General features: G+C 32.2%; 1 protein-coding gene across 1 annotated transcript in view; it reads right to left on the bottom strand.

The window, feature by feature from the left end:
- Positions 1 to 3,401: 3,401 nt before the first annotated feature.
- Positions 3,402 to 10,165, bottom strand: part of LOC114335279 (nephrin-like) — an 838,863-nt gene continuing 832,099 nt past the window's right edge. Inside the window, exon 13 of the mRNA XM_050649180.1 lies at positions 3,402 to 9,360. Coding sequence (XP_050505137.1) covers positions 9,097 to 9,360 — 264 coding nt within the window. The 3' untranslated portion in view covers positions 3,402 to 9,096. The remainder of the gene's footprint in view (positions 9,361 to 10,165) is intronic.

The following is a 10,165-nucleotide window of genomic DNA, read 5'->3' as shown; positions in this document are numbered from 1 at the left end:
CTCTCCTTGTGATTCCTAGCATGGCTCTCTCCATGGTCCTCTGGGTCACTCTTATCTTTTGTGCTGACATTTTCGTTAATATTAGGGTCTCTGCTCCGTATGTTATCACCGTAATAAGCACTGTTCATAAACTTTTCTCTTCAGACATAATGGGCATATAATTTTTAAAAATTTTCCTGTATCTTACCAAACGCAGGGAGAGAAAAATGCAAAGAGCAATATATGGAGATGTGAAAATAGAAGGTCAGTGAAGAAGAAGAACCAATAAATAATTGGAAGAACTATATCAAGAGTCAACGATCACGACGACGATCAAAGCACAGAGAATACGATACTTGGGGCACATCGAGAGAATGGGAAGTAAACGAATGCCAAAAATGGTACTCTCACGAAGACCAATACAAAAGAGGAGGAAAGGCAGGCCAAGGAAAAGATGAAAGGACAGTGTGTATGAAGACTTGAAGAAAAGTAACATTGAGAGATGGAAAGAACTAGCATTGGACAGAAGGAGATGGAGGGAAGTGGTGAAGGAGTGTATAAAAGACTGAAGTGTAATTAAATAAAATCTGTAGGTAAGTTTTATAAGTTATTTAAGTTATATTAAGTTATTTATTCTATTATTTATGTAATGAGAAATGTAAACATTTTAGCCCTAGGCTTACAAGGCCTGTTGCGCGTAATAAATATAAAATACCAAACGCAGCTCAGCCCAAACCTATTCTGCGCTGTATCTCGTCCGTTTGGTTGTTCTTTCCAATTTGTATCTCATGTCCAAGATATTTATACACATGTACTTCTGTTATGTCGGCGTCGTCTATTCTGATGTTTTGTGCAAGCACTAAATATTTATAAAAACTTATAACTAAATTGGTTACAATAAATTGAAAGAATAGTCGCGTGATAAAAATAAAGAAAATATACAGTGTGGTTAAAAAGTAATGAACCAAATAAGAAGTTGGCAAAATAGATAAAACAATCAGAATTTTTGTTACGACCCGGGCCCTGACTCTAAATAAAATTTCGACACTAAACAAGTCGCTTTCAATATGGCGACGTCGAAATGCGACTGTGCAAGCCTTGTGGATTTTAGTTGAACTAACGAAATGACGTCATGAAATAGCGACTATCGAAATTAATAGCGACTCCAAAAAAGTGGTTGATATTATAATTTCGATGTCGAAATTATTTGACACGGAGATGAATGAATGGCCAAAAGCGAGGTTAGGTTTAGTTTAGATGTGTTTTGTTTATTTCTTGCAAGGAAAACTAAAGCAAAAGGTAATATGGCTGGGCTGGGTTTAATTGAAATTTGCTTGTTTTGAGGAATTATATAGAATAGTATTAAATTAGAAATATAATAATTGAGAATGTCCACAACATGAATCATCAACTCAATGAAAGATGTAAGGTAATAATCTGGGAAAATTAGTAAAATACAAGGAAAATTAATTACCAGCTATTTTATTGCTGGACATGCTGAAATCAAATCTTAAGATTTCCTATATTAGTAATATAGCTGTGCAAAGTCCACAGAAAGTGTGCTATTTTGCTTATAAAAAAATTAGCTCTCCGAAATCTTTTTTTAATTATTGCTCTATAACTCCGAAAATTTTAACTTTAAACCAAAACACTCGCATAAAAATTGACAGTAATTTAATTCTGCACATTGATAATTTATTCCAATTTCCTTCGACGGAAATTTTCCTCGGAAAATTCGGGTTTTCCAAACAAAATCTTTAATTTTCAACTAAAATTTGAGAGAAGTAATTATTTATCAATAATTAAATAATTCCCTAAAATTTTAATTGAAAATTGCAGATTTTTTGGGAAACCTCGGATTTTCTGAGTAAAATTTTTGTTGAAGGAAATCGGAAAAAAAATAACTTTGTGCAGAACGAAATTACGGTGAATGTTTATTTGAGTGTTTTTGGCTCAAAGGAAAAATCTTAGGAGTTACAGAGCATGCACTAATTGAAAAAAAAAAGAAGATTTAGTAGTGCTAATTTGTTTATAAATAAAATAACACACTTTCTGTGGACTTGTCATACCCCATATTACTAATATATGCAATCTTAAGATTCGATTTTAGCAATAAAATAGCTGGTAAATAATTTTTCCCAAAAATGGCATTTTTTCGATAATTTTCCCAGACTATCAACAAATTCCAATAAACCGGAGCGCCAACCCAAATTCTGAGTAGTGTCAACATGATAAGGTTAATATCCCCAGTTGTAACTAATATCGAAATGAATAAGAATCGCTATACTCTGCGGCTGTCATGGCGGTGTCGAAATGAAATTGCGACTGTCGAAATGAATTAGAATCAGGCCCCCGATGTTGACGTATTATTCTTTCCAAAAAAAAAACACCCGTTTATAACGCAATAACTTGTGTATCTGCAGGCGCGTAGATAGGTTTTTTTTCTAGGGGGGGTACTTAGTATCTTGTTGACGTTTTATAGTTGACATTTTAAAACTTAAAAGACAATGTAATAAAAATTGGTTTTTAAGCGAATAAGATTGAATTTTTTTGATGAGGGAAGTGTATCATTAATTTCTCCTACATCTTTTAGTATTTTATTGCTTCTATTAGAATGCTTCTTAGGGGGTGGGTACTGTCCCCCAGTACCCCCCTTATCTACGCTGGTGTGTATCTGGACCTGGATAGTCAGTAATAATACATAAAGTACTTAAAGGCACAGGCGCAACATTTCGGCTCCAGTGCTTTTTAAATGAATTAATGTTTGTCGAATCCTGAGAAAACTAATAAATATTTTTGAAAAATTTAAACGCAGAATGAAAGATTACATTATTACCGAGGGCCGAAAGTTCGTTAGAATAAACAAACAAGTTTCTTTTGAATGATATATTTGAAATTAAAAATCACATAAATTTTCTTTTTTTTTCACCACTGTAACTTACTTAAAATAAACATGATAGAAGTTTTCAGGGACTTTTGGCCCTCGGTAATAACGTTTTCTTTCATTCTGCTTTTAAATTTTTTAAAAATACTTAGTTTATTAATAAGTTTAGTTTATTAATAAATAGTAAATACCTAAATTAGTTTTCTCAGGATTCGAAAAAAAAAAAATGAATATATTTAAAAAGCATTGGAGCCCAAATTTTGCGCATGTCCCTTTAAAGTATTTGTAAATAATGAAACTATTATTATTTTTTAATTCAAGGGTAGGCAAGTGGTCATAAGTTCGTATCCTGTAGAGCTGATACTTACAATCATACCAAATTATCCATTCTTGTTTGTCAAGTCGACAATTCTATTGTAGTGGTGATAAATGGCTCGGTATTTAAATTCACTGCAGTGCTTGGGGCAAAAAATCTGAATGGGACAATTGCCAATGGATCGATAGATATAATTGCTATGGACCTAGCAAAAAATAAGTATCGTGTTCGTTTGTTTTTATTTGTTGAGTGTACATGACAGATACAAAAAAATATTCCTAAAAAAGTTTGCTGTATTCATTTAGAGTAAAGATCATACATAAATTTTGTAATTGATTTTACATGATAAGTGGAATGCAACCCATTTTTAAGAGATTTGTTGGCTACTTTAGCCAAATCAAGGATTTATAAATAAATGGTAGTTAAAATAGTAAAAGAAATATTTCGTGATAATTCAGATAAAAATTTTAATGTTTCTTCTGCTACTTTGTTCTCTTGGGAATAAATGAGTCGTCTTAATAACCAACATTATTATGTTAAAATAAGTATATTCCCGGTATTTATTAGATCAGAAAAATGAGCAAAAAAGCCTTTTTTACTCTAATACAGGTATCTAAGAACTATTTTTGATAAAATTGGTGATACCAATATGTAATAAACAAAACATGCAAATGATTAAACATTTTCATTCATTTTCAGCAATTTGTTATTTATAAATAGTATAATGTAAGATCGGTATTTGATTTTAAATACCAAAGTTGAACACTGGTAAATTATACGAAAAGGTGACACAATTTTACTGAAAAAGCATAGACAATCCTTTAAAATTACAGCTATATAAAGTTGTTTTTGCTAATTTGTTGCAAAAATAGCTTCAAAAGTCGATTTTTTTTCAAAATATTAATAACTATTCTAAAAATGCACAACAAACTTTAATTTCGCGTAAGAATGGGGACAATATCACAAATATTCAGTTATAGAGATTTCAAGTAGATTCACTTAATAGTTCGATATTGCAAAGTTAAAATTATTTATCCCAGAAAGTAGGTATCTGTTAATCTGTATAAACGTCTACATTTTTTTGTTTGTTTAACAAAAATTGGCATTGTTTAAAAAATACTAGTAGGTCAACACAATGAATAAATTTGTTTGATTCTAATAAATTGAGACAGTCAACAGATGTCACCACCATTTCTGTCACGTTTGCAATGTCACGCGTAACTAAAGTTGGATACGACCTATTCATAACACACCAACTCGCATACATATTAAGAAAAATAAATATATGGAAGAATATATTTAGAAATTGAATTAATGATATCACGCTACTTTACCTACATTATACAGTGCGCTGGAATAAGTGTTACTCCTCCCTATTAACTTCTTTATTTTTAGCACATAATCAAAACGCTCGGACAGGTCGATTTTTAAAATAATCATAGTATATTATGGCATCAATGTTTCGAACTTTACGCGATACTCTTCAGGTGACAGGCATAACTTTGATTTTTTTAAATGGAAAAGTACATCATGTGACAACTCATTTAAATTCTCTTGAAATACTGATTACAATATTGTGTAATACTTTAATCCTTCTTGAGAGGGTAGGCGCAAAACTTCGGTCGAATTCTTGTTAAATGCATTCATTTTTTTTTCGAATCCTGAGAAAACTAATAAGTATTTTTTAAAAATTTAAACGCAGAATGAAAGATTAAAATATTACCGAGGGCTAAAAGTCTCTTAGAATTAACAAAAAGTTTCTTTTGAATGATATTTTAAAATAAAAATCACACTCAGTTTTCTCTTTTTTTTCACCCCTGTAACTTATTAAAATAAGCATTATAGCACAAGTTCTACAGCTTGAAACCCTCGGTAATACTGTAATCTTTCATTCTGCGTTAAAATTTTTCAAAAATACTTATTAGTTTTCTCAGGATTAAAAAAAAATGAATGCATTTAAAAATAATTCGACCGAAATTTTGCGCCGACGCTCTCAAAAAGGATTAAAGTATTACACATTTTTGTAATCAGTGTTTTAAGAACTTTTAAATGAGGTGTCACAGACACGATGTACATTCCCATTTAAAAAAATCAAACTTATGCCTGTCACCTGAAGAGGGATCGCGTAAAGTTCGAAACATTGATGCCATAATATACTAAGATTATTTTAAAAATCGACCTATAGGAGCGTTTTGCTTATGAGCTAATAGTAAATAAGTTAATAAGGGGGTAAAACTTATTCCAGCGCACCGTTCATATGGGTGGCCGGAAAGCCCCTTTACATTAATGAATTGCTGTTGTTGTATTACAGAGGGAAAAATAATAATATAATTTTGTTTGTAAGTTAATTGTTAGTTATTTATTTATCTAAAATATCTGTGTGCATATATCCATTGTCGCAACACAACTCTTCCGTCTCAGCATGTTCGGAGTTACTTAGAGGAAAGTCGCCAATTATGGAATACCATTTTGTTTTGGGGATATAAAATAATACCTTTATAGAAATGAAAACAATTTAATGTTATGACACATCAGTCATACATTTTTATGTAGTAATTAAAAGCCTTCTATTAAATATCTTAATTAACAAAAAAAATCGAACAAAAAAACAAAATCCCAAATGGGTAACCAAATATGGAATAGGTACCCATATATGGAATATAGGCATAAACCAACATATCAATAACAAAAATAGACATAAACATCTGAGATCAAATAAATTTAAATAAGAAAATTTTGAAAAATGGAAGAAGTAGCTTAATTCACTTGCCGACATCACAGATCCATGTATGAAACTCTGGACCAGCACAATCATAATGAGCCCACTTACACTTAATCCACTATTCCATAATTAGGCACCAACGACTGTCCATATTTGGATTTGTACATTAGTTCAAACTAGTATCAACATTTTTTCAAGTCGTAATGTTTTAATTACAGAAGGTCATAAAATATCAAAATAAAGGTACTATTGATATACGCAACAGCATAACAAGTCTGTATTCATGCATAATAACCAATAATACTCGTTGAATATATTTACCTTTGAAATTTTCTGCGAGACGATATAACAAAACGCGCCTGTCAGACACGTATCGTTCGCGCATCTGACACAGAGGTGTGAATACGATAATAAAGAGAGCGACTGAAATAGAGGATGGTCTTGTAGTGCGCTTCCAACTTATATTTTCGGAGAAATCAAGGAATTCCATATTAGGGAACTATTCCATATTTGGTTACTTTCCTCTACGTAAAAGCTTGGCGAACTCCGTTTCGCAAGTCCTCATTTGAAACATATTATCTGCCTTTTCTAATCTCCTCTTTAATTAAACCACACAGTACATTGTCCGGCGTTGTCAAATATGGACTTTTTGGAAGCCAAGGATTGGACAACCTCGTCCTATCAATCGGTCAGGTAAAATTTCATTCAGGCGATTGCGAACAGTGAGAGCAAAATTAGGTGAGGCGCCATCTTGTTGAAAATAAATAAAGCGTTTCACCTTTCGCATGTGATCTTGCCTTGTTGGGAGGTCATGGGTCTTAATGGTGATTTGTGGGTTTACAATTATGGGGGGGGGGGGTCATGACCCCCGTGACACACCCCCTGAATCCGCCAGTGGCAATATCAAACTCCGCAGAGCGTTTCCGTGTCGACTTCATCGGTGAACGTTCAATGGATTAATCACTGCCGGCACATGTTTTCGAGTTCTTGTTCTTTCACTTCTTCGTGCATCGAGAACGGTTCCCAATGAAAAAGCCTTCTTCTCCCTTGATAGAAAAGTTGGTCTGGATGGTGACGGTTTTTCAAAACAAACAACAAATTCGTTCATACTGTCGGCCATTGTTTTATTGTTATTACGACGTTCGTGTATCTACACCGCAGCGACCAAACGGTCTTCAATTTGTAGGTATACTCACTTGTGTCCGCCATTACTTTTCAATCGCAACTATTGTTGTCTGTCTGCGTGACCAGATAGATGCCCTTGACAATGCGCATGCGTCAAACCGCCAACAAACATTGGCGCGGTGTTGAAACATTATTATTTTTAGTGTAAAGGGACTTTCCGGCCACCCTATAATAGCATGACATCATTAAATGAATTTCTAAATATATTTGTCCATATACATTTATTTTTCTTAATATGTATGCGAGTTGCTGTGTTATGAATATGATCGTATCCAACTTGGTGTGTATGCATTTTGGATTTTTCGTATGTACTTACGCGTGGCGTTGCGACCCTGACAGAAATGGTTGTGACTCAATTAGAATCAAACAAATTTATTCATTGCGTTGACCAACTATTATTTTTTAAACTTATGGCTTAAATGTGTTTATCTGCTTATGGGTTTACATAAATTCTAAAGATACCAAATTGAAGATAAAGGCTTGTATTATCAAATTAAATCTTTTAACGGTTAAAAAGTTAATGACAAACATTGTAAAATAGAGTTGCAAAGGTATTGTGGGTTTAACATTATAAATATTTAAAATAACTTATACGCATCAATATGTAGGAAGTAAATTTTTTTATTCGAAATGTTAGCTTTTTCACACGAACTTAAAAAAATATACAACATTCTACGACCCTTAAAACCCAGCGTTTTTTTAATTCACCAAGGCTTTATTTATATAAACATTAAGGCATTTAAAAACCAGCATTTGAAAGATTAAAAGTTTAAGTGTTAATAAAAAAATTTCAAAACGATTCCTTTGAACCCAAAAGATGAAGGTTTTAAAGGGAATCGATTCACCTCGCAAAAACTTGAAATTTATAAAAGTTAATGAGAAGATAACTGAAATTACAATTCAATCGAGTCAAATACACCCAAAAGTACTGTGTACAGTAAGAAATTTGTTTGAAAAGCTTTTTACTGACAATAAAAATATAATTTAATTCATTTTTGAATTATTTATTTAACTCAGTACCTATGTAATGTATTTAAATCCTTTAAAATAGTATATTGTACGACAAGTGAGAAAAAAGACATATTCCTCACGAGCGCAGAAGTTTGTTGGCACGAGCCGAGGCTCCAGTCGAGTGCTGCAAATCAAGCGAGGGAGAAATAATATGTCATTTTCTCATGTGTTGTACACTGTACTTTTTCTATGGATGCGGTTTTGTCAAGAGTTCCAACTTTAAAATTAAATTATATAGGTGCTTTTAGGTATATTATCTGCATAAATTGAAATAAAATACATGTACATGGAGGTATTTAATATTCTTAAAATTTCTATACGTTATTTAATTAAAATTTTAATTAACAATTATTTTTGAACAGTTGTGAAAGTTAATTCCTGGTAAGTTTTTTTGACATTATATTTAACAACATTAATTGTATTTTTATTGTGCATGTTACCATGGAAACGGCAATCATATTAAAGGAAAACCTGCGAGAACCCGTGAGAAAAAATATTTCTTAGTGCAATGGCCGACCTTTCTTACTGCGTGCGGAATTATTCGTTTTGAATTTATATAAGTAGTGAGAGAAGTTGCACATTGTATAGCATCCATAGAAAAAAAAAATTATTTCACAAAATTTTACATTTCCCTTATTAGTAGTAGAAAAGTTTATTAAATGCTAGGTAACTTAAATAATTATGCATTAAAGTTATAAATTATATCTCTCAAGAATAAATTTTACAAAATAATAATTTTTTATTTGAAAAAATAAAATTGATTTTGATATTTTTAAATACAAGGGTATTACCACATCTTCACATATTTTATAATGAAATCTCAAAGTGATGGGTAGAATCCACTCAACATGTTTATAGAAAATTAAACCTTATGGTCCTACTTTTAACACCCAGTTCAGAATAAAAATCACATTACACCAAAAACCGACATCTTTAATATTTAGAGAAACCCTGTCTTATTGTGCTGGATACTGATAACGATTAGATTGGAGAGATTTGTCAAACAGTGCTTTCTCTTTTATTTGGCACCAAAGGTGTTTCGGCCGAAGGCTCGTCTTCAGTCATCGATAACGGTTGTAACGCTATGGGGGGTTCCCTAGTCTGCGGATGGGACCGCTGCGATTGAAGTGGACCGCTTCGATAGGCTACAGGATACATCCCCGGAGGTAAGTGACTCATTGGACCGTAGAGCCACTGTTGGGGTGGTTGACGTGGCAGTGTGCACGATGTGTATGGACTCATCATTTGTTGCGGTGCCGGAATCTAAATAAAAAAATAAATAATTTGTTGTTAGCCTTCGTGTTTTTATTAGTTAACTAGCTAACTTCATAATATCAGGCCTACTATCAGACGAATTTAAAGACCATTGGATATAGTGCAGTCATTGAAGCTTAAAATAGGTTTTTACCTCCGAAATTTTTTACTATGAACCGATTAATACAGGGTGAGTCATGAGGAACTGTACATACTCCTACCTCGTATAGAGGCCCCTATGGGGAATAACAAATGACCATTAAAAAGTGTCTGCTCCCATTGTTTAATAATATACAGGGCGAGTTTCGCATTTTGACACAAAAATTGTATTCGTCATAATTTTTGAACGGTCAGATCGATGTGTCTCTTATTTTGGTCAATCGTTACACTATTGCCACCTAACCAACTGATTTATTCAAACAAGAAAAAAATCAGGTCCGGCTTTAAAAAAATTAGTTCGTTTGGGTCTTAGACAAAATTTCACCCTGTATAAGCTTTTTGAAAACTCTAATATGAATTTTACAAATTAGACAAATAGGCAATGAAAACAACATATTTATTTTTTTCCGCACACGATTGCTTAATTTTTTATAAAAAAATCAAATTTGATTATGAATTAAAAGTTTGGTAAGGTGAACCACAGATTTAACAAAATTAACTTTTATTACCAAAATTAATTTTTTTTGAACAAATATTTAATTTATGTTACCAAAAATCAACTGATTTATTCAAACAAGAAAAAAATCAGGCCCGGATTTAAAAAATAAGTTCGTTTTGGTCTTAGAAAAAATTTCACCCTGTATACGCTTTTTGA

This window comes from Diabrotica virgifera, chromosome 4 (assembly GCF_917563875.1).
Source record: "Diabrotica virgifera virgifera chromosome 4, PGI_DIABVI_V3a".
Classification (NCBI taxonomy): Eukaryota; Metazoa; Arthropoda; class Insecta; order Coleoptera; family Chrysomelidae; genus Diabrotica; species Diabrotica virgifera.
The sequence above is the reverse complement of the archived record's forward strand: the minus strand, read 5'-3'. Positions and strand labels throughout refer to the sequence as shown.